Source organism: Garra rufa, chromosome 14 (genome assembly GCF_049309525.1).
Source record: "Garra rufa chromosome 14, GarRuf1.0, whole genome shotgun sequence".
NCBI lineage: Eukaryota > Metazoa > Chordata > Actinopteri > Cypriniformes > Cyprinidae > Garra > Garra rufa.
Window position 1 is genome coordinate 3,531,458 of NC_133374.1, and position 27,200 is coordinate 3,558,657.

General features: G+C 29.1%; 1 protein-coding gene across 1 annotated transcript; it reads right to left on the minus strand.

The window, feature by feature from the left end:
* Positions 1 to 26,203, minus strand: LOC141284803 (arf-GAP with coiled-coil, ANK repeat and PH domain-containing protein 2). The gene is made up of 22 exons (XM_073817821.1): positions 25,830 to 26,203; positions 23,203 to 23,260; positions 21,915 to 22,034; positions 21,783 to 21,836; positions 21,642 to 21,700; positions 20,240 to 20,423; positions 17,334 to 17,378; positions 17,148 to 17,243; positions 16,941 to 17,015; positions 14,607 to 14,710; positions 13,645 to 13,696; positions 13,458 to 13,558; positions 12,611 to 12,722; positions 7,545 to 7,723; positions 5,553 to 5,622; positions 5,256 to 5,347; positions 5,079 to 5,158; positions 2,300 to 2,454; positions 2,106 to 2,215; positions 1,909 to 2,019; positions 1,773 to 1,834; positions 1 to 527 (listed from the first exon to the last, which is right to left on the minus strand). Exons 1-22 carry the CDS (start codon positions 25,880 to 25,882, stop codon positions 394 to 396), a joined length of 2,106 nt encoding a protein of 701 aa, XP_073673922.1. The 5' UTR covers positions 25,883 to 26,203; the 3' UTR covers positions 1 to 393.
* Between the last annotated feature and the right edge of the window lie 997 nt (positions 26,204 to 27,200).

Below are 27,200 nucleotides of genomic sequence, written 5' to 3' on the forward strand. Positions count from 1 at the left end.
TTGTGATTTCATGTTGACTTTAATATCCTAAATACTCATCGTAAGTGTGTATTTCCTTCAGAGTTCAGTGTAGAACTGTGTTTTACCGCAGCACAATATAAAACATGTCAAAAGCCTTTAGTAAAATTGAGAGCACAGCCTAAAATTAGGAGGTGAACAGTCAGTGTGGATGAAATGAGTTGGACCGGATCGCTTCATTAAAACACGCTTCAATACTGAGCATCAGTCACTTTAGCTCTCACACATTCTAGCTTCTCTTTGAGAGATTGGTGTTTAGTTAAATAGTTGCGACATTGTAATTTCCCTCTTTTATTGTGTTTTCCCTTTGTCCCAAAGTGCAGCACCTCTGACCTCACTTGACCTCTGACCTTCCTTGACCTATGATGACCTTTCTTAATTTTTCTCCCCTTCGTCCCGTTCTTCATCCTCAGAGCTGCGGAGGAACTGACGGCGAGAGAGTTTCTCCGGGTCGTGTGACGCCATGTTACTGAAATCACGGAAAATATCCTGGAATGTTTCGTCGTCTCCTGAGGAAAAGCAACATGGAAGAATTTGTGTTTGTTGTGGTTAAAATCTGGAATGTTAAATAATGAAAACTGTGCACAAATGCCTGATGTGAAATGTAACTTTTTTTTAATTAAATTATTATTATTATTATTATTTTCTTTCTTTATTTTTACTTATGTGTGTATGCAATTGTGTATGTATATATTAACAAAAAAAATTAAAACAATTTATTATATGTAGTTGTTTTAGCTTAAAATTATATATACACCATGTTATTTTCATAATTTTACTTAATATTTTATTATAAAAAGTTTATTAATTAAATGTAAAATTATTTCAATTAAAATAATATATTTAATTGATCTATTTTTAATATAATTATAGTAATAATAATAATAATTAATAATGATTATTATGCTGATGCCATATACATATATATGTAATTGTTCATTTTTATTATTATTATTATTTTAACTTTATTATATATGTTGGTATGGGAAAGTTGTAATACTAGTAGTAATATTTTATTTTTTACTTGTATTATTTGATTAAGTTTAATAACATAAAATAATTATTTTAGATAATCGAGGTCTTTGCATATATAATTAAAAATGTAGATTTATTTGTAATTACAATAACATTTTATATTTACATTATAAAATTAATTAAATAAATTATATTAATTAAAATAGTTATTTAGATAATTATAAAGGATATTTTAAAAATATATTTCATAATTACGATGCTTTCGCCATATAAACACCTAAGTAAATATATAACTAATGAAGATATTTTAAATAAAATCTTTTCATAATTACTATGCTTTCGCCATATAAATGCATATATAATTACTATTTTTTATTCCATTACTATGTTTATTATTATTATTTTATTTATACTTATATTTGTATGCATTTATGTATGCATATATAAATAAATGATTGATTTCCATAATTAATTAAAATATTTGTAATTAAAAAAAATCTGTTTTAAATGAAAATTATTTTTAATTATATTTACATGATAAAATTAATTACATATAAATTTATAATAATTAAAATAAAACAATTATTTTTATTAGATTTAATTAATCAAGATATTTTTAATACAATTATGTCATAATTACTGTTTTTTTTTTTTTTTACTGTTTTTAATCTTTATTTTAAATACAACCAAATCAGAAAGTTGTAATAGTTCTGTATTTAGTGTTACTTTAGATCATAAAACTAATTTTAAAGAATTCAAAAATTACAATAACAGCTCACCAACAGATCCAAAGAATCCCTCTGAATCCCTCATTTCTTCATTCATTCGAGCCATTCTCAACCTGAAACACACACACACCGTATTATTAGGATTTCTCACACACACACACAAACACACACTGTGATGATCACTCACAAAGTGACGATGTCAGCATGGGCGGTTTCTATGGCGATACTGAGTGGATCGTTTCCCTTTTCGTCAGCTGCGTACTGATTGGCTCCTCTCTTGAGAAGCAGACACACCTGCCTGAAGTGACCAATCACAGAACAGCATTACCTTAAAACTCACATTTAATTAAAACAGACTCATTTACTTGCTTTTGAGCAATGTACCCTGTGTGTCCGTAGGTGGCAGCGGCGTGCAGGGCTCCCTGTCCGTGCTGATCTCTGTGGTTGACATTAGCGCCGTTCTGTAACAAAAACTCACATGCCAGCAGAGAGCCCTGCCAAAGGAAACACACACAATACTACTGATTAAATAGCAAGTTCACGCATTTAACAGCGATCGACTGTCGACTGTCACTCACCCCGATGGCTGAACCAATCAGAGCCGTCCGTCCGTCCCGCTCTGGATTACTCCAGTTCACTTCCGCACCCTCGGCCAGCGCTGTTACCATGGCAACAAGATCTCCGCTTAGCGACGCCTGATAGAGTCTCTCACCGGCCCGCAGCTTTACCGTTTCTTTGACAAAAATATTTTTTATGAAATGTTATGTAATTTAATGCAATTTTATTAAATGCAATTTAAAAAAATAAATGTTAAAATATTATACTATTTCTATTATTATAAACATTTTTTTTTACATTTATTAATTACGTTCTTTTAACGAATCTTTAAAATAATTAGCATGAGGCACTGGAATAGGCACTGGAATAATATTATCTTATTATTAATTTTTTTTATTAAAATAAAGGTATTATTTTAATTATAAAATATTATTTGAAATCATTAAAATTATTGTATCATTGTATATCATTTTAATTATTTCAATTTATTATTTAATTTTAGTTTATTTTAATATCACAATATTATTTTAATTCATAATTTAAAAAACCTTTATAATTTAATAAAAATATTTTTTATTTAAATTGCAGAAATATTTTAATTAATAATTAAATAATTGAATTTTTTTATATTTATTAAAATATATCTTAATATTATAATATTATTATATTAATATTATATTTTAATTAAAACAATAAACAATACTTTAATTATAAAAAATATTCATTCAAATAATAATTTTAAATGTTACTTATTTTTTAATTATAACATTGTTATTTATCAATAGCATATGAGATGTTTTATATTTAAAAGAATATAAAAAATATTAATTTAATTTCAATAATTTTAAATTAAAATATTTCTATTAAAAATATATCTTTTTATTAAATATTATATTCATATTTTATTTTATTAAAACAATTATAGCATTTAATTACATTATATTTTATTTTAATCAATAAAATACTTTAATTATAAAAATAATTATTAATTAAAATAATTAATGTTAATTATTATTTTAATTATAAAAATTATTATTTAATAGCATATGAGATGTTTTATATTTAAAAAGGATACGTTTTTTAAAGATAAAAATAATTTAATTAAAATGTTTAAATTTATATTATTTATATGAATTGAAATAAATCTTAATATTAAAATATAATATTAATATTATATTTTAATTAAAACAACTATATTATTAAAATATATTATATTTTCATTAATAAAACACTAATTATGAAATTAATTATTAATTCTAATAACTTTAAATGTTAGTTATTTTTTATTATAAAACTATTATTATTTAATAGCATATATGAGATGTTTTATGTTTAAAATAATATAAAAATATTTATAAAAATAAATAATTTAATCAAAATAATTTAAAATTAATATGATTATTGTAAAGATAAAATATTATTATATGAATTAAAATATATCTTAATATTAAAATATTATTAATACTATTTAATTAAATTATATTTTTTATTTTAATTAATAAAATACTTTAACTATAAAAAAATATTATTAATTCAAATAACAATTTTAAATGTTAATTATTATTTTAATTATAACATTGTTATTTATCAACAGCATATGAGATGTTTAATATTTAAAAGAATATAAAAATATTTCTAAAATATACAAAATTTAATTAAAATTATTTTAAATTAAAATTATTATTTTAAAGATAAAATATTATTTATATGAATTAAAATATATCTTAATTAGGGCCGGGACTCGATTAAAAAATTTAATCTAATTAATTAGAGGCTTTGTAATTAATTAATCGAAATTAATCGCATTTTAATCGCATATAAATATTTGACCTGAGAACAGTGAGAATTAAGATTTTTACATGGATTTTTAGTATACCATTGAATAATGACTGAATACATAAGCTTAAGCAACAAAATATTGTTTATTTTTGTTCAACCAAGTCCACCAGACCAGTACAATATTGCCATTAAGTGTAGCAAGAGGCATGTTCTTTAACGAGTCTTTCATGCCGAGAACTCTGCTCTTGTGTTTGCTTAATTATGCATTTAACCGTTAATGACCAAACCTATCATTATAAATGTTGCTGCACATGGAATATAACGCGGATAACATTTAAAAAATATTTTTTATCAGGTTACACACTGATTATTTATCACGTAAACCCCTTTCTCTACCTGTCCGTTGGTCGCGTATATCCTCCATGTTTGTAGTTTTTTAACACTTTTTATGCGTGTTTGTAGTTCTAATCGAATCCTCGTTCACGGCGCAGTGTGTTGCGGGCAATATTAGCCGTTAAGAGTGTGCATTGATCGTTAAGTAGTAGACCATCCGGGAATCTTTGGAATAATTTTTTAAACATACTACGATTTGGGACATACAATACTATTTAGGACGGACGCAGCTTGTCTAAAAGCTAGTTGGTGCTCCAGTATAATCGGTCCGCGGAATCTCATCCAGTAAGAAACGTTCCGCGGTGCAAAACTAAGTGCAATTAAAATGCGTTAAAAAATTTTAACGCGTTATTTTTGTGTAATTAATTAATCTAAATTAACGCGTTAAAGTCCCGGCCCTAATCTTAATATTAAAATATTATTAATATTATTTAATTATAATATCTTTTATTTTAATTAATAAAATATTTTAATTCTAAACATAATTATTAATTCAAACAATACTTTTAAATGTTAATAATTATTTTAATTAAACATTATTATTTATCAATAGCATATGAGATGTTTTATATTTAAAAGAATATTAAAAAAACATTTATAAAAGATAAACACCACAAACACACTCACCAGGATCAGGACCATCAGGATCACGTGTCACAAACCTTTTCTCCACATACTTAAACCGGATCCACTGTTCTTTATCCTGCCTGAGAGAGATGATAGAGACAGTGAAAATGATCATTTATACATTCAAAGCACTTTATAAAACATACGTATGTGAAACAGACACTTCCAGTTTCATACCGTGGACTGTCTGCGCTGGGCTTTTGCAGTCCATCTGCTGGGTTATGCTCATAAATGCCATTGATGACTTCATTACCCAGAAAGCACAGCAGCTGTAGGGGCGGAGTTAAAGACACAGATCAACCAATGGCAAAACAGAAGAGAGCGTAAGAGCTCAGATGCTCCAATGATGACTTAAAACTCATACTATGTGCTGTAAGTAGGTTTTGAAGTAATGTTTATAGCAAAGATTTTGAATAAAGAGTTAAAATTATGTTTATAAAAATTAAATCAGGACATTCGGATCGAAGGACAAACCTTTAACTGTTCTGGCTCCCAGGAATCAAGAGTAAGCGATCGAACTTTGGACAGGTGAACGCCGAGACTCCTGTCAAAACAAACCAAAAACCTTGTATTTTAACAAATAAACTCATTCAATATCAGAATTATGAGTAATACTATCAATAAAATCACATTTAGAAAATAAAGTTATACTTAATTAGCTTGTTTACTGTGTTCACTGGTTCAAAATGCCAGAATTACCAGTGCAAATGGCTGGTGTGGTGAATGTTATATTACATTAAATTAAAACTGTGAAAGAAATATGGACTTGGAAAATATTAAATATTAATATTTTGAATTAGTTTTTATTTTTATATTTTCATTTACAAATTAAAGTTTTAATATTTTTGTTAGCTTTTATTTTTTTTTATATAAATATATAAGTTAATTATATTATATAAGTTTATATTTCCTGTTTTCATTTTAATTTGAGTTATTTTAATAGGTGTTCTAGCATGGTGAATGAATGGACTAAATAAAACAATTTTTATAAGTGTATTATTTTAATGATACTATATTTATTTAATTAAATAATTATTTAATTTTAATTAAAACAATATTATATTATTTAATTATATGTTATTTTAAATTCACAATATTATTAAAATTAATAAATAAAATACTTGTATTATTTGATTTCAATCATTTTATAATAGTGCAAAAGTTAAAAAAATATAAATGTTATATTAACACACAGTAAAATTAAAAACAGTGAAAGTATTATGGAATTGGAAAAATATTATGAAATATTAATAATTCAAATTAGTTTTTTTATATTTTCATTTACAAACTAAAGTTTTAATATTTTGTTAGCTTTTTTATTATATAAATATATAAATTATTTATAAGTTAATTATATTATTATTATATAAGTTTATATTTCCTGTTTTCATTTTAATTTTAGTTATTTTAATAGGTGTTCTAGCATGGTGAATGAATGGACTAAATAAAAAAAAAATTAAAATAATTGTATTATTTTAATGATACTATATTTATTTAATTAAATAATTATTTAATTTTAATTAAAACAATATTATATTATTTAATTATATGTTATTTTAAATTCACAATATTATTAAAATTAATAATTAAAATACTTGTATTATTTGATTTCAATCATTTTATAATAGTGCAAAAGTTAAAAAATATAAATGTTATATTATATTAATACACAGCAAAATTAAAAACAGTGAAAGTATTATGGAATTGGAAAAATATTATGAAATATTAATATTTCAAATTATTTTTTTTATATTTTCATTTACAAATTAAAGTTTTAATATTTTGTTAGCTTTTTTATTTTATAAATATATAAATTATTTATAAGTTAATTATATTATTATTATATATGTTTATATTTCCTGTTTTCATTTTAATTTTAGTTATTTTAATAGGTGTTCTAGCATGGTGAATGAATGGACTAAATAAAACAATTTTTATAAGTGTATTATTTTAATGATACTATATTTATTTAATTAAATAATTATTTAATTTTAATTAAAACAATATTATATTATTTAATTATATGTTATTTTAAATTCACAATATTATTAAAATTAATAATTAAAATACTTGTATTATTTGATTTCAATCATTTTATAATAGTGCAAAAGTTAAAAAATATAAATGTTATATTATATTAATTAACAGCAAAATTAAAAACAGTGAAAGTATTATGGAATTGGAGAAATATTATGAAATATTAATATTTCAAATTAGTTTTTTTTTTTCATTTACAATTTTAAGTTTTAATAAAGTATTAATATTTTAATATGTTAGTTTTTATTATTTTTTAAATAACATTATTATTATTATTTTTTTTTTTTTTAGAAGCACTGGAATAGGCTCTAGCATGGTGAATAAATGGACTGAATAAAAATAATTAAATTAAAATAATTGTGTTATTTTAATTATAAAATATTGATTTGTGGCATTTAATTCCCAGCAGGACTAAAGATCAGACATTACCTGTGGATCCCTGAGCACTCGATGCACATGGTGATGCCGAGGTTAACGCTGGCCCAGCGAGGCTCCGCCTCCCCACAGTCACAGCAGCGCTGGTTACCATTGCCGCGGAGAGCCACGCCCAGAGCAGGGGGGTGAGGGGGCGGGTCCGGAACAGGAGCAGGGGCGGAGTTCTCTTTCACCTAAACACACAATATGTAAATGACATTTGCATATTGTAGAGAGAGAGCGACACACGTCATAATCTGAAAACCCCGCCCACCGGAGGGAAAACAATCCAACGGGAAGCTGCCTCCTTGTCATTTCTGACTTATAACAAAAATCAGAACAATGTCTAAAAGCTGCTATGTGACGAGGTGTTCAGTAAACAAGCTACAAAACACAGAATTACATTTTTATAAGCTGTCGACTTAAAAAACTAGCATTTAACTACACAAATGTAGAGCGCAACGAGTCTTATTCCTAGGGCTGGGAATCGATTCCAGAAAGAAGCCTCGATTCCTCGATTCCGAGGCATTGGGTTTCGAGAGTCGATTCTAACGTTTGGAATCAATCCCATCAAAGGGAATCGACTCCTTATTCAGAGCCATTTTCAGTGCAACAAAACTGAAAGTCGCTGAACGTCGATTGACGAAAATAAAATGAATGAATAAAATAAACTCGTTTTTAAAACTCAAGTTTAAGGACGCAGCCTTCAATTTGAGAAGTGCACAATAAGCCTTTTTCACAAAAATTACGGAAATTACGTCAGCGCAGGGTAAAGTCAGTTCCGCTACAGGTCTGCGCCTATTATATTAATATTGTCTTGTCTCAAATAATGCCTTTTACATTTTCTGTTTTGTCTGTTTTCCAAGTTGTTGTTATATAATCAACATAGAAACAACATTTTTACTTGTTTGTGATTTATATGGGCACTCGGACCGCTGACTCGTCAATATAATATGCACAACATAGCGCCAGCTATATTTTCTGTTCTCAATCTCCGGTATATTTAAGCGTATTTTCTCAATTTACTTACAATTTACGAATCAATATATCATGGTAAATTATGACAGCATTTGAATCCAAATGCACATTTTCCCAAGATTAAATTAAACAAATCCCCGAATCGATTCTTAATGCGCGTGCTTCAGCTTCACGTAAGAGGATATGAATATTCACCTCTCGTCCTGAAGGTGTCACCACCAGCTGCTTTTTTTGCAGAAAAATCTGGTGATCAAAAATGATTAGGCTGTAGTTAAGAACTGTTAGTTTGATTGGCCCGTTTTGAACGCTTTGAATTTAGAAAAATGTTTTATTTCTTAAACATGTTTGAAGTTCTTAATAGATTTCACTGTTGCACATTTACAGTTTGTTTACATGGTGTACAATGGATGCGCATATTTATGACTTCTTGTTACAGTGTTCATTTAAAATAAAAGTTGTTTAAAATTAATAACTGTGTGCACCCTATTATTAATGTAGATGTGTATTTCAGTAATAAACTTAAGTAGGAGAGTTCCAGTTACCAGCATTTATATCAAAATATGGATCCCATGTCTGCAAAACTAACATTTTAAATGAAATCTTGATAGCTAATCAATATCGAATCGAATCGAATCGAAATCGAAACCATAAAAATAAGAATCGAATCGAATTGCCGAATTGGTCACAATACCCAGCCCTAATAGACAGGAATAAAAATGTAAAGTTTGGTGTGTGTAAGTGCTACTGAAGTGGAGATTTATGGCTCAGTGTAAAAGAAAAACTCATTTTGAGAAAACAGCCTTTAAAATTATGAATTATAATTGAAATCTATTGACACAAATAGATAAAGTGCCAAAAAATAAATACTTAACAGTGTCTTTTAAAGACAGGTTTGGCGAAATTGTCCCCAAACAGAGGACCGCCAGGAGAGAGAATGGAAGGAGGGAAAGGGAAATCCTCCAACTTGTGCAAAGGCGTCGGCAACTCCACAAGAACTGGAGGAAGGCAACCCACGCAGAGAGAGAGGGTCTGAAAGTTCTGTGGGAGGAGGTCAGGAAAAGGCTTGCCGGGCTTCGCAGAGCTGAACGCATCCGCAAGCGCAGCCAGCGGAAGCAGAAAGAGCGAGCCGATTTCTTCAAGGATCCCTTTAAGTATTCCAGACAGCTACTGGAGCAAAAGAAGAGTGGCAAGCTTGAAATCACCAGGGAGAGATTGGAACAGCATGTCAAAGGGCAGTACAGTGATCCTCAAAGGAGCGTCCCCTTAGGAACTCCAGGATACGTACCCCAGCCGGCAAAGCCAACAGCTGCATTCAACATCATGCCCCCCAAGCTCAGCGAAGTCAGGCAAGTCGTGGAGAAGGCAAGGTCCTCTTCTGCACCTGGGCCCAATGGGGTCCCCTACAAGCTCTATAAGAACTGCCCCAAGGTACTAGAGCTGCTATGGTATCTGATGAGAACTGCCTGGAAAAAGCAAATCATTCCATCTGAGTGGCAAAGAGCGGTAGCAGTCTTCATCCCCAAGGAAATGAACTCCAAAGACATAAGCCAGTTCCGAAACATTGCTCTACTGAATGTAGAAGGAAAGATCTTCTTCTCAGTGCTAGCCAGGAGAATGACCAACTACCTGCTCGAGAACGGCTATGTTGACACCAGCTGCCAGAAGGCAGGAGTTCCAGGTTTCCCAGGATGTATAGAGCACTCCACTATGATCTGGGACCAGATCCAGAAGGCCAAGCGGGAGAAGACCGACCTGCATGTCATCTGGCTTGACCTTGCCAATGCATACGGATCAGTACCACATCAGCTGGTCAACTATGCTATGGAATTTTTCCACATGCCCATCTGCGTCAAGAACCTAGTAGCACAGTACTTTAGTAACCTGCAGATGTGTTTTTCCCTCCAGGATTTCACCACCGGGTGGCAGCGGCTCGAAGTAGGAATCCCGATGGGGTGTACCATCTCTCCAATACTGTTTGTAGCAGCCTTTGAGATAATCCTCATCGGGGCAAGGCAAATGGTTGGGGGGATCAAACTCCCAACTGGTAAAAGGCTCCCTCCACTGAGGAGTTACATGGATGATGTCACCAGCCTCCTTCAGACAGCAGCATGTACATCAAGACTGCTGAATAGAATGGATGAACTGATGTCATGGGCAAGAATGAAGATCAAGCCCTCCAAGTCTCGGAGCTTGTCCCTCAGGAGAGGAGTCAGAAATGACAATACCATCTTTGTCGTTGGAGGAAAAAAATCCCACTCCTATCAGAGCAACCCATCAAAAGCCTGGGGAGGCAGTACACTGCAGATTTATCTGACAAACAGATGGGGAAAACCGTCATGAAGCAGCTCTCTGACGGACTGGCAAGGATCGACCAAAGCCAACTCCCGGGGAAGTTTAAGGTCTGGTGCTACCAGTTCACACTCTACAGGAGGGTAATGTGGCCCCTGAAAATGAGTGAGATTCCCTCATCAACCGTAAGTAAGATGGACGGAAAAGCCAACTCATTCATCCGAAAGTGGTTGGGGCTGCCACGGTGCCTATCCGAAACCTGTCTTTTGGAAAAAACATGCTGCAGCTGCCACTGCAGTCCATACAGTTGGGCTACATGCAAGAAAAGACCAGGTTGGTTCTCGAGCTGAGGGAGTCCACAGATGAGTCAGTAAGGAACACAAATGCCAAGGTTCCTACTGGCCGTAAATGGAATGCCCAAACCGAGGTCGATCAAGCTGTTAGTCGGCTACAACACCAGGAGATCATGGGTAGAGTTCAGGCAGGAAGAGCAGGGCTAGGATGGGGAGAGATGCCACGCTTTTGGTCCAAGGCCAATCGCAAGCAAAGGAAGGAGATAGTGGTAGCAGAGGTGACGAGGATGGAGGAGGACCGCTACAAAATCAAGGCCATGTCGCAGGGTCGACAAGGAAGCTGGACAACCTGGGAGGGAATCATGAACCGGAACATCAGTTGGTCAGACGTGTGGAAGATCCCACAGGCAAGAATTAGCTTCCTTATTCGTTCAACCTACGACACGCTTCCCTGCCCTCGGAACCTCCACCAGTGGTTCGGGAATGAAGAATCCTGTGCACTCTGCAATGCCCCCAACGCAAGTCTCCAGCACATATTGGCAGGCTGCAAGATCGCTCTTTCACAGGGACGCTACAGATGGCGCCACGACCAGGTCCTGAGAAAGCTAGCCGAAGTACTGGAGGAGTGTCGACAGGGTAGCAAACAACCATCATCAGCAGAGGACCCCACCATCTTTGTGTCGGAAGGAGGGGTAAGGAGAAGCACTAGGTCAAGAGAAACAGCAAGGCTCTTCTCCTCTAACCAGGAGTGGAACATGAGGGTTGACCTGGACAGGCAGCTCCGGTTCCCCACGGAGATAACCACCACATCTCTCCGGCCAGACATAGTGGTGTGGTCAACTAAGGCAAGATCGGTGCACCTCATTGAGCTCACTGTACCACTGGAGGAGGGGATTGAGGCTGCCTTCGAACGGAAGAAGGCCAAGTACTCAGAGCTTGCTGTTGAGTGCCGGGAGGCTGGCTGGAAGACTACCAGCTACCCAGTGGAGGTCGGATGCCGAGGCTTCCTTGGGTTGTCAACCATACGCCTCTTGAGGGAAGCAGGAGTGACCGGAGGGAGGCTAAGGAGGGCAACAAAGGATCCGGCAGAGGAGGCAGAGAAAGGTAGCTTTTGGCTCTGGCTGAGGAGGAAAGATAGGTGTTGGGGGAAGAACACCTAACCCCAGACAACAGTTGCAGGGAGTACAGCTATCAGCTGCAGGGGGTGACAGGGAGACGTCCCTGTCACTGCTCCGCCACCAGGAGACGTTCCAGAATTAAAGGAGCGAAACGTTGGTGAATGGTGGTTTCTGGCTGATGACCCTGCAGCTGATCCATGGGCACCGGAGGAGGTGCGACAGGCAGCAATGCCCAGCAGGTGGTAACAACTTCCTGTGCAATTACTTTGGATGTTTTTTTTCCACTAGTCTGAAATAACACTTTATGAACTAAAAAGCCCAAAATCACAACCTTGACAGGTGCATGAAAAAACAGTGTTTTTGCCAGTAGTGTCTCCCTTTAAAAAACATATATATATTGTACCTGAGTGTTTTGATCTGTTACTTGATCGCGATATGCCAAGTCTATACAGCCCTGAACAGCATTAATCCACGCCAACTTCAGCTCCTCAGAATCAGCCTGTAACGCACAACACCTGTGCACAAAAACACACAATTAATAACACACACACACACACACACACACACACACACACACACACACACACACACACACAATCTGTGTCTGTATAAACAGCCATCCTTCAACTAGAAGGCTGGATTGCAGCTACATGCTTTATAAAAAATACTGCACAAAATGCAAATATTGCTTTCAGCTCCCAATTAGTTTAGCATGTTTTTACATATTTAAACACATTTGACAGATTTTACAGCCACAGTTAATAGAGAAAATTTGATTAATATTGAATCTGAAGCAGGTAATAATCCAGAAGTTGTAAATAAAACGCAGATTATAGAAGAATGTTTTACAAGACTGCAAAAAATGCTTTTCTTACTTTACTTAGATTTTTTTTGTCTTGTTTCCAGCCAAAATATCTAAAAGTTCTTAAATCAAGAAGGATTTTCTAGACAAGTAAAAAATATTTTCTTATTTTCAGTAAAAACAAGTCAAAATTAAGTGAGTTTTTGCTTAAAACAAGCAAAATAGTCTGCCAATGGACAAAAAAATCTAAGTAAGAAAAGCATTTTTTGCAGCAAAGAAAATATTATTTTAGATTTTGAGTTTTCATGTATAATTTAATTTTTTCCGCAGTTTCTTTGTAATTATTTGTAAAATTCACTAGCAATTTCTAATTGGAAATGGTTTTAAAGTAAACCCTACAGTTGTTTTCAGTGCAGCTGGACTAATGTGTGTGTTTTTATAATCTTACTTCTGCACCGACAGCAACTCAAAACAGAAACGACGGTCGATCACATCCAGAGATTTGACCGCACACAGACGCAGATCATCGAACAGAACGACCGGCTGCTCCTAAAACACAAACACACACTACGTGAAACGTAAGAAACACGTTAACATTATGACTCAGTTCTAGACTGCTGTGGTTAATGGTTTACCTTGTGTGATTTTGAGTAGATTAACTGATTATTTTCAGTGGAAAACCAGCACCTAAGAGACGGAAAAAGTAATCATGACTGTTTCGTTTTTAAGCATTTGACTTTAATTTGATAATGTAAATGGATAAAGATCTCTGTCTCTTTAGAGTTATAATAAACTAAAACCATACAAAAAAATTGTTACTTGAAAAAAAAAAAATACAATAACAGACACTAAATAAAGTTTATAAATATATAAAAATCTTATGCTGGTTTTATTTCAGTTAGTTGCCAATGAAACGTTTCAGATTTTTTATTTGATCTACTAAAATAATTAAAACTAAAACTGAAAAATGTATTTAAAAAAAAATCAAAATGATACAAACACAATTATTAGAAGCAAAAACAAAAATAAAAACAAATTATTACAATATTAAAATAATTTTTTTTTATATATGTGACTCTGGACAACAAAACCAGTCATAAGGTTAAATTTGACAAAACTGAGATATATGAAAGCTCAATAAATAAGCTTTCTATTGATGTATGGTTTGTTAGGATAGGACAATATTTGGCTGAGATACATCTATTTGAAAATCTGGAATCTAAGGGTGCAAAAAATCAAAATACTGAGAAAATCACCTTTAAAGTTGTCCAAATTAAGTTCTTAACAATGCATATTACTAATCAAAAATTACATTTTGATAGGGTTACAGTAGGAATTTTACAAAAAATCTTCATGGAACATGATCTTTACTTAATTTCCTAATGATTTTTGACATAAAAGAAAAATCAATAATTTTGACCCATACAATGTATTTTTGGCTATTGCTACAAATATACCCCAGCGACTTAAGACTGGTTTTGTGGTCCAGGGTCACATATATATATATATATATATATATATATATAAACACATTCAAATTATTAATAAAATCTATAATAGTATCTTAGTTAAAGTAATACAAAACTGGTTCTCTCACCTTTTCCAGGTCTTGTTCTTCTTACGTGAGCGTTTGAACAGATAGCCCTTAATCGTTCCTCCGTCAGACGGATTACACACAATAACCGCTTCTCCTGACGCGTCCTACCAAACACACAACCATTAACAACCACACATGATCAAAAGATCAACTAATAAAAACAGATTGCCTTATACCTGGTAATATAACCATATTAGCATGTTGACATATACCCATTTAAAAAGTTATAAACAATAATATTGATATACTATTATAATTTTTTTGCTCATAATTTGTCCATATTAGTTTTTATCTTAATATTTTCTGTTTTCACTTTAGTTACAAATTTAGTCATCTTGTTGTGTTTGTCATTTTTATTAGGTTAACACGTATTAGATTTCTTTAAGATTAATATCCATGGTTATAATCATTACTATAACACAGAAAATGATTTTCTTCCTTTTGCCTTGTTTACAAATACCTTTATTACTTTATGAAGACACATTCAATTGAGAAGCTAAATGACTGAAGATATTACATTGTTTACTGAAATTTTTTTCAAAATGAAGTGCGTTTATGCTTAAAACAAGAAAAAATATCAGTCAGTGGGGTAAAAAAATATTATTTTTTTCTTTTTAAACAGTTTTTTTTTACTTGTTTAAAACATCAGTAGTCAAAAATGCATTGTGTGGGTCAAAATTTTAGATTTTTTTTAATGCCAAAAGTAAAGATCATGTTCCATGAAGATATTTTGTGAATTTCCTATATCAAAACTTAATTTTTGGTTAGTATTATGCATGGCTAAGAACTTCATTTGGACAACTTTTTCTCAATATTTTGATTTTTTTGCACCTTCAGATTCAAGATATTCAAATAGTTGTATCTCGCCCAAATATTGTCCTATTCTAACAAACCACGCTGCAAAAATGTTTTTCTTACTTACATTTTTTGTCTTGTTTCCAGACAAAATATCTACAAATTCTTAAATCAAGAAGGATTTTCTAGACTAATAAAATTGTCTTGTTTTCAGAAAAAAACACTAAAAATTTTGTGCGTTTTTGCTTGAAACAAGCTAAATAATCAGCCACTGGGGTAAGAAAAATAATCTTGTTTTCTGTTTGAAATATTTTTTTTTTTTTTTTTTTGCTTACCCCATTGGCAGATTATTTTGCTTGTTCTAAGCAAAAACTTACCTAATTTTGACTTGTTTTTTTCTGAAAACAAAAAAATAATTTTTACTCGTCTAGAAAATCCTTCATGATTTAAGAATTTTTAGATACTTAGGCTGGAAACAAGACAAAAAAATCCAAGTAAGAAAAGCATTTTTTGCTTTGGATGTATTCTTTCAGATGATGTATACATTTGTAATTAAAAAAATAAATACTAGGTAAATAATAATTTTTATCAGTATGTGGTTTATTTAGTGAAGTTCTCATTCCAGAAATCAATTCATTAAAGTGAGATGATGATATCAATATTTTCAGTCTGGTTTTCTGGAAGAGAAATAAACGGCAAATTCTGCTAAAAATGTATTTTTAATTTTGCACTAACATATGAATGACCTCAAAACCAGTGTTACTTTTAAAAGTAATGCATTAAAATATTGAATTACTCCCTAAAAATGTAACCAATTACGTTACTTTGTTACTTTTTATGGAAAGTTAGGCGTTACGTTACTTTTGCGTTACTTTTTAAATCTGGGCAGGGCTTGTTTGTTTTTAATATAAAAAAGTTCTATTTTTGTCAAATGTAAAAGCCTTTTCACACCAAAAGCCTCAGGCTTAGAGAAAAGTAAATTCACGTCTGTACAGTAGACCGCAGAAGAAAAAATGTCAACTCTTTAGCAATAAAAAAGGATTATCTTGAGTAATTTTTGCTTATTAGTACGGATGAATTGGATCATCGAAAGTTGGCAGCAAAGATATCGGTTAATAAAATGGGATTAAATACATAAAGGATATTTGTATTATTTAATATATTTAATTATTGCAGGTTTGCGTTGAATTTCACTGAAGAATACTGCATCTGTTTTTTAGTGAGTGCGATGATTTTTTTTGCATGTTCACATTTATTCTAGAACTAAAGTAACATCTTGCTCACAATTTCTCTCAACATGAGGACAGGAGAGCTTTTAAGCAATAAATGGAGGGGGAAAGTAAACGGCGGTATTTATTTGAAAAAGTAACTCAGATATTTTCTTGTCAATTAAAAAGTAATGCGTTACTTTACTAGTTACTTGGTAAAAGTAATATTATTATGTAACTTGCATTACTTGTAATGCATTTTCCCCCAACATTGCTCAAAACGAGTTTTTAATGTGTTAATCAGTATTTTATAGCTAAGTTATTCTCTTACCCTCTGCTGAACAAGCAGGTGTGTGTTCTCCAGGTCTTTTCTCTTGGCAGAGCAGTCAGACGACAGCTGAGAGAGCTGCACACAGATATTACTCATAGTTAACTCCAATATACATAAAACATGAGTAATCAAACACTGTGTGTGCATGTAAAGGGTTGATTTTGTGTGTGTGGAGTATAAATAGTGTCTGTTATGTGTATATGTAACCTGTGAGGCCATTGTCTTCATGGTCGGTTCTAGGTCTCTCAGCAAATCAAATCCCTGGTGGAAAAACGTGTACTGAGCGTGAAAATACGAGAAGACCTGAGGGGAAAAAGGACAAAAAGATGCTTTTAAGATAGTTTACAACACGTTATTGTATTTACAAACCAAGTTTTCTGATTAACAGCTCACCGAATTCAGAATATCCAGCTTCTGTTGGACCTTGAAATTATTTAACTGCAAGAAAAAAAATTAAACAAGACATTTCACTCATGTTCTGGGAAAATTTTCTTCCTGATTAAAGAATGAAATACATAAATAAAATAATAAATGGCTAATTAAAAATAAATAAATAAATGAAAACTAATTATTTACTTGTTATTTTGCTCTGCATGGATAGCTCTTTTTAAAATTCATTAAATAAACTAATAAATACATATTAAAAATGTATAAATAAATACTAAATATTCCTTTCTCAAAAAAAAAAAAAATCTTTTTACTTTGTTCCGAAAAAATTCTCAGGGAAAATCTCTCTCCAGTAAAATAAAACATTTTCCTCATGTTCTGGGGAAATATTCTTACTTATAAAATAATGAAATAAATACAAAAATATAAAAAATAAAAAATGCCAAATTTAAAAAAACAAAACAAATTTTTTAATTTTTATTTTGTTCTGCATTAATATCTCGCTAATACTAATTTTAAAAATTCATTTAAAAAATCTAAACATAAATACTAAAAATTTTATTTCTCAAAAACAAAACTAAAATTATCTGAGTAAATGTCTCCCCAGCAAAATAAAACATTTCACTCGTGTTCTGGAGAAAAATTCTTCCTTAGAAAATAATTAATTAAATAAATAAATAAATACAACAATTAAATACATAAATAAATAAATAAAATAATAAATGGCTAATTTAAAGTTATTTACTTTTTATTTTGCTCTGCATGAATATCTCACTAATACAAATTTTAAAAATGCATTAAATAAACAAAAAAAAATACATCTAAAAAAATAAAATAAACAAATACTAAATATTGTATGCAAATTTCTTCCCAGTAAAATAAAATAAAATAAATATATATTTTTATTATAAAAGTATAAAAACATAATATAAATGTATTAAAATCATCATTATCATACAACCACCCAAATTTATATATTATTCAGTATTTAGTGACCTGCCCTGAATTTTCTTAGTCTTAAACACTACAACAGCCTGCTTTGTCCTAGAGGTCAAATTACGATGATTATATACTTAATATTTTATTTATCATTAATAATAACTTAATAAATTTTTTTTCTGGAAAAAATCACCCAAGTAAAATAAATTAAATATAATATTTTTTTTAAATTCTAAAATTCTAAAAATATAACACAATATGTTCAGGTAACATCAAGATTTTTTTAGCAAAAATTAGAGCTGATGGTATCAGGTGGAGTTTGAGTGATGTTTAACATGTGCCAGAGTTCAGTATGTCAGTCCAGAGTAAACAGGATCTGAGTCAAACCAAACAATATATAGCAGCCAATCAGCTTCATTCCTGCAGCTGACATTACAACTGAACCTGCTGAACTCAAAACTTCCTCCAGTCAGCCAGAAAATTTTTATGCAAAAAACAGATCATGAGCAATCATGAGCTCATTATCATAAGACCGCCCACATTTACATATTCATTCATTTAGCCATTCATTATCCATCATATATATATACCCTGAATTTTCTTAGTCTTAAAGGTACAGTAGTATTAACAACAGTCTGCTTAAATTATCATGAAAAACTACAAAAATAAATGTTTTTGCTTGACTACGATTATATGTGCGCCAGGGTTATTATAACTAACTAAAACTAAAACAATAAAAACATTTTTGTCACTGGGAATAAAATATATATATTATCAACCTGCTAAGCTAAATTAGTAAAACATTAAAAACAAAATGGAAATTGAAATGCAAAAATGTTTTTTAAACACATTTATTTTATTTACATTTAGTTTAAGATGATGTACAGCTAAATTACTAAAACATGAACTAAAATTACAATAAGAATGGAAAATATAAAAATAAAAAATAATTTATTATTTATTTAATTATTATAAAAACCTTAAACTTATTTTTTTCATCTAGTGGCCAAGATAACATTTCTCATTTAAATTTTATCTAACTAAAATAACTAAAACTGAAATAAAAATTAATAAAAACAAACAACAACAACAACAACAACAAAAAAAACGAATAAAAAAGGCAAAAACACTAAATTACTAAAACGTTAACAAAAATTTTAATTAAAAAATAAAAATAAAAAATAAAAATTCTGTAGTATTTATTTTTATTTTTTCATCTAGTAGCCAGGATTGACTACAACAATAAAACTGAAATAAAAATGAATAAAAAAAATAATAATAAAATAAAAAAGGCAAAAACACAGTTAAATTACTAAAACATGAACTAAAATTACAATAAAAATGCAAAATATAACAATAAAAAATAATTTATTATTTATTTAATTATTATAAAAACCTCAAACTTATTTTTTTCATCTAGTGGCCAAGATAACATTTCTCATTTTAATTTGATCTAACTAAAATAACTAAAACTGAAATAAAAAATTAATAAAAACAAACAACAACAACAAAAAAAACGAATAAAAAAGGCAAAAACAATAAATTACTAAAATGTTAACAAAAATTTAATAAAAAAAATAAATAAAATAAAAAATTCTGTAGTATTTATTTTATTTTTTCATATAGAAGCCAGGATTGACTAAAACAATAACACTGAAATAAATATGAATAAAACAAAAAAATAAAATAAAAAAGGCAAAAAAAACAGAGTTAAATTACTAAAACGTTAACTAAAATTACAATAAAAATGCAAAATATAACAATAAAAAATTATGTATTTTTTAAATTATGTATTAGATAAAAATGTATTAAAAAAACTAATAAAAAAGGCAAAAGACAGCTAAATAACTAAAACGTTAACTAAAATTACAATAAAAACTAAAAGAAAAAAAAAAGAAAAAAAGACTATAATAGTCCCTTAGTGATAAGATAACATAATAAAAAATTTGGATTTTAGGGAAAGTTTGAAGTACCTGCAGACAGTAGTCTAGGGCGAAGTGTTGGTAGCATTTGCGTGTGGCGAGCAGCAAGTGAGTGGCTCGTTCAGCGTCAGCGGGTTTATGTCGGCTGACCTGAGCGTTTTTCATAACGGTGGCATCAAGATCGTCTCCGATCCGGACAAACTCACGACGAGTGTCGCGAATCTGCGGCAGAAACCTGTCACAGAACAAACCATTATGCTTTAACCCTTAAAGACCTGCAACATTTTTGGGGCACCTGATGCACCTGTACTTTTCAGGCCTATTCTAGCAGTCAGCATCAGGTGCCACCTATCATTATAAACAGGAGAACTTTAAAGTTTATATCTAGCTAATTTAAAGTCACAATTGCACAATTGTTTCCTAGAATTTTAGGAAAAACACAAGCAACAATTTGGTGCTTTTTACTGTGTACTTAAACAAAAACTCCTTAAGTTTAGATTTTTTTCTTTAGAAATTTGTATTTAGGTGTTTTACACTTCCAAATAAAATTGTCTACATATAACATTTCCCAAACATAGTAATAGCCATATATTACAATATTATTATAGGCGCTTTTCAGTGAAAAACAGGCCTATTTAGTTTATCGACAATATAGACTTGTCCAAAAACATCATAAAGGCATAGCAGAAACAGTGTTATATAACAGCAAAACACAGTATAAAAAAAAAATAAAAAAATAAAAAAAAATTTTTTTAAAAAGTTACTTTTTCAGATAAATATATTCTTAATCTGAGTGTGCAATGAACACCAACAGTGTAGGAAGTAGTGAAAACAATTGCACAAATGGTCTTGTGCAACAAAAATATAGTCCAAATTATTCACAAACTATAGAAATATACAGAGTGCAAAAGAAAAAATAGTGCAAATAATCTTTACAAAATATATAAGAATTAATTACATGCTATAACAACCAAATAGATCAATTTGAAGGCCGGTTGCCATGCGAAAACCTAAATTCCAGTGCTTTATCCGAGCTGTTTCACCCTTGTTTTTGGTTTGTGTTATGTCTAAGGGCTCTGTCGCGTGTATTTCTGCGCTTTTTCAAAGAGTGCTGTCATGCAAAAGTGTTTTTTTGTGTTTACTTTCACTTTGCTTTGTTAAAATTTCCAAAGAAACATGATAATTGGTGGTTCAAACGACCAAAACCTATGTTTATTGGTTGAATAGATGACAGTTTAAACAAACCAGAGGAACGAAATGCATTGGTTTCAAATTCACTCAATATTACTGAAAAGAGAAGAATGTCTGCATTACGAGACTGCATTCGAATTGGATTAGCGGTTCAAAAGTTATTAAACATTTAAGAACAATAGTTATTTTTAGCCGAGGGGTAGCTGTCTCGGTCTTTGAGGGTCAATGCAGTAAAAGTGTGCGTGCATGTGATGTGACGTACTGTGAAAGCAGGTTTGTGAGCTGCTGGGTAATGGCTCTCTGAGTCTGATCAAACAGCATCTGAAAAGAAAACATCATTTTTAATGCACAAATACATTTTCTGACACTGCACAGGAACAAATGCATTTTAGCACACACTCACCGTCTGAAACTGGATCATTTCCTGCAGGCCCTGGTTGAACTGACGCAGGCAATTCTACAGAAACACAAACAATGAGAGGTCAATACGAGAGGTCTGGTCAAAGAGCTCGACCCACCAGATATCAGTGCTCACCAGAATAACGCTGTCGCTCTTATGATACGCCGTAAACTCGGCCAAGCCGGACAGGAAAAGCTGATTGCAGGAGGTGTAGTTCTGGCCTGCCTCCACCATCTGACTGCACAGTTTCATCACCTGCACAGATGAAATGTGTTTAGTGCATAGATCATGAGAAACAGAACTCAAATAGATGAAATGAACACATGTACATATCAATGTTTGGTGACCAAAAATTTGGAGGTCCAGTCATATTGAGATAATAGGGAGGAAGTACCATAGATATAAGAAATGCAGCTAATTTTACATGAAAAATGAGGCATTTGTGTGTGGAAATGATCATGAAAAAATATCTAAACTAAATTAAATACATCAGATAAAACATGACTATAATTAAAGTACAATATAAAATCTAATCTAATATATATATATATATATATATATATATATATATATATATATATAGAATAAATTAATATTTAGACATATAATGAGTATAATAAAATATAATATACAAATTAAACTATTATATAATACAAAATATGACTAATAAAATATAAAAATACATAGTAAAGTACACTATACAACAAAACAATAATAAAATATAAAGTGAAATATATAGACTAAAATATCACATAAAACTCTATAATAAAGATTAATATAAAAATATAAACTAATTAAGAATATAATTTAAATAGAATAAATTTAAATAGAATAATAAAATATAAACGAAAAATATGAAACAAAGACAGACATGTAATATAAAACATTATAAAATATAAAATACTATAAAACACAACTATAATAAAAAAAAAAAAAAAAAAAACATGACTATAATAAATAAGTGACCCTGGACCACAAAACCACAAGTAGCACAGGTATATTTGTAGCAATAGCCAAAAATACATTGTATGGATCAAAATTATCGATTTTTCTTTTATGCCAAAAATCATTATGATATAGTAAAGATCATGTTCCATGAATATATTTTGTAAATGACCTACCGTAAATATATCAAAACGTAATATGTGATTAGTGATATGCACTGATAACTTAAAAGGCCATTTTCTCAATATTTAGATTTTTTTGCACCCTCAGATTCCAGATTTTTTAAATAGTTGAATCTCAGCCAAATATTGTCCTTTCCTAACAAACAGTACATCAATGGAAGCTTGTTTATTCGACCCTTATGACTGGTTTTGTGATCCAGGGTCACATATATAATATAAAAACTAACATATGAAACAAAAACCTTTAAAAAAAAATATCACTATTCCTTTAAAGTTTAAACGCTGGTACATCTTACTTTCTCCACACGACTCTCCAGTTCTGCAACATCACTCTCGCATTTATCCAGAGACTGCCTGCAAACACACACACATTTATCTGCATCGGTCCACTTTTCAGCCACAGATTTCATTTCAATTCAAAGTTCATTTGGACAACTTTAAAGGTCATTTTCTCAATATTTTGCAACCTTAGATTCCAGATTTTCAAATAGTTGTATCTGAGCCAAATATTGTCCTGTCCTAACAAACCATACAACAATGAAAAGCTTATTTATTTTAAAAACGGATCATTATGACTCATCTTTATAAGCTTTTTTTATTTACATATCAACATTTTAGGTTCAAATTAATAAAGTAACTGCTCAGCATTTCAAGTCTTTCTCCTTTTGTGTTATTCATAATTTGCAAAACAATAAAAATTTGGATATTAAGTAAAGATCATGTTTCATGAAGATATTTTGTAAATCTCCTACCATAAATATATCAAAACTTACTTTTTGATTGGTATAATAGGATAAAATAAAATAAGTAAAATGACATAAAACAAAGTAAATAAAACTTAAAATAAAATGTAAAATATCATAAAATAAAATCTAAAATAAAATAGAACACAAGAATTTTTTTTAATAAATATGTGAATATTTTTTAATAAATGAAATAAAACAAAAATAACATTAATAAAATAAAATTAAAATTAAACAAAAATAAAAAACAGAGTAGAGTAAAAAAACATGAAAAAATAAAAAAATAAAATAAAATACATAAAATGACATAAAATAACAGCATTTCAAGTCTTTCTCCTTTTGTGTTATTCATAATTTACAAAACAATAAAAAACTAAGACATTAAGTAAAGATCATGTTTCATGAAGATATTTTTAAATCTCTTACCATAAATATATCAAAACTTACTTTTTGATTAGTATAATAGGATTAAATAAAATAAGTAAAATGACGTAAAACAAAATAAATAAAACTTAAAATAAAATGTAAAATATAATAAAATAAAATCTAAAATAAACTAGAACACAAGAATTTTTTTAATAAATATGTGAATATTTTTTAATAAATGAAATAAAACAAAAATAACATTAATAAAATAATAAATAAATAAATAAATAAAATTAAATTAAACAAAAATGAAAAACAGAATAGAGTAAAAAAAAATATAATAAAACATGAAAAAATAAAAAATAAAATAATAAAATAAAATACATAAAATGACAAATGACATCAAGTCTTTCTCCTTTTTGCGTTATTCATCATTTACAGTACAATAAAGAAAAATCTAAAACGATCAAATAAAAACTAAAATATAATGGGATAAAAAAAAATTTAAATGACATGAAACAAAATAAATGAAATTTAAAATAAAATGTAAAATACAATAAAATAAAATTTAAAATAAACTAGAACACAAGAAAAGATTTAAAATAAATAAAAATGTGAATATTTTTTAACATCTTAATAAAATAAAAAAAATTAAATAACAACGAACAAAATGAAACAAAAATGAAAAACAGAATCAAGTAAATAAAATAAAACAATAAAAAATAAATAAATAAATTATAATAAAATAAAAAACATAAAATGACATAAAATCTTACTCCCTTTTGCGTTATTAAAAGAGAATAAAATAAAAAAACATCTAAATTTACAATTTTAACTAAAATCTAAACTACAATAACATTTACAATACAGTAACAAAATCTAAAATTTATAAAAAATCGAAAACAAGATAAAATGAAAACTAAAATATAATAGGATAAAATAAAATAGGTAAAATTACATTAAACAAAATAAATAAAATTTAAAATAAAATGTTAAATAAAATAAAATAGAACACAAGAAAAATAAAGTGAATGTTTTTTAATAAATTAAATAAAACAAAAATACATCTTAAAAAATTCTAAAATAAAATTAAATAAAATGAAACAAAAATGAAAAACAGAATCAAGTAAATAAAATAAAACAAGAAAAACTTAAAAACTAAAATATAATAAAATAAAAAACATAAAATGACATGAAAACTTACTCCTTTTTGCGTTATTCAAATAGAATAAAATAAAAAAACTAAACTGAAATAAAACAAAAATAAAATAACATCTAAATTAAAATTAATAAAAAATCTAAAACAAGATAAAAAAGGGTAAAATAAAATAAGTAAAATGACATTAAAACAAATTAAATAAAATTTTAAATAAAATGTAAAAAATAAAACAAGAAAAAATTAAATAAATAAAAATGTGAATTTTTTAAATAAATGAAATAAAACAAAAACAACATCTTAATAAAATCTAAAATTAAATTAAATAACAAATCAAATGAAACAAAATGAAAAACAGAGTAAAAAAAAAACAAGAAAAAATAAAACTAAAATATAATAAAATACATAAAATAACAGCATTTCAAGTCTTTCTCCTTTTTGTGTTTTCTTTTCTTTTATTTTTTTCTGCAGTACAAGACTTGCAGTGTGACAAATTAATTATTAATTACACATATATTGTGTAGTAATTTTATTTAAAATGTTGCTTAGATAGTTTTAGATGTAGAATAGCACATTATATGTCAACTATACATTTCATAAACTCACTTTATTGGCATTAAGTGCTGTTATATGCACATCATGAATAAGATATTGATACCTGAACGCAGGTGAGTCTCTGATGCACTCCTCAAAGTCCAGTAAAGTGTCCATGTTTCTCTCTGTCCTTATAAACTCAGTGTTTGTAACTCTTTGACTGACTATAAAACATTATCCAGACACGAACGATTCCTGCTTGAGGCCTGGAAGAGCGCTGAAAGCATCACCGCATCTCTGTCTCCGGTGCAGATCATCATCCGTGAGCCGTTATTTCTCTCTCTCTCTCCCTGCCCTCATAAACACTCACTCACTCAAAGACTGACAGGAAACCCGCGCTGCATCACACCCTGCTGATTATGGACAGACACCGGAGTAATACACGCCATTAAATTAATGAAAGCATATAATTAAAGTTCATTGCGATGTATGAGTCAGTGTCGAGCTTCGTTGACAGCTGCGGAGGTGTTTGTTCATGTTGATGCGAATCGCTTTTCCGGTGTCGAAAGTCAAGCCCGTAGAGGATGTCCGGTCCGACATTTTCAAAATAAAAGCATGAAATGTAACATAAAATAAAAGCTATAGCTGGATATATAGATATAAAATGTAAAATACAATAAAATAAAATAGAACACAATAAAAAATTATGTTCATAATTTTTATAAATGCAATAAAAATATCTTAAAATCTAAAATAAAATTTAATATAACAACAAATAAAATAAACATAAGATGAAACAAAAATGAAAAACAGAATAGAGTAAAACAAAAAACAAAAAAAACATCTAAAATAAATAAAAAATTGAAATAACATTTACGATACAAAAAGAAAATCTAAAACAGGAAATTAAAAAAGGATAAAATAAGTAAAATTACATGAAACAAAATAAAATGAAAAATAAATTGTACAATATAAAACAATAAAATCTAAAAAAAGAACAATAAAAAATTAAATACAAATTTAATGTAAATATTTTTATAAATGCAATAAAAAATATTTGAAATAAAGTCTAAAATAAAATTAAATATAACAAATAAAATAAACAAAATGAAACAAAAATGAAAAACAGAATAGAGTAAAAAAACATCTAAAATAAAAAATAAAATAACATTTACGATACAAAAAGAAAATCTAAAACAGGAAATTAAAAAAGGATAAAATAAGTAAAATGACATGAAACAAAATAAAATAAAATAAAATTGTACAATACAAAATAATAAAGTCTAAAAAAAGAACGCAATAAAAAAATTAAATACAAATTTAATGTAAATATTTTTTTATAAATGCAATTAAAAATATTTTAAATAAAATCTAAAATAAAATTAAATATAACAACAAATAAAATAAACATAAAATGAAACAAAAATGAAAAACAGAATAGAGTAAAAAAAAAAACTAAAATAAATAAAAAATTAAAATAACATTTACGATACAA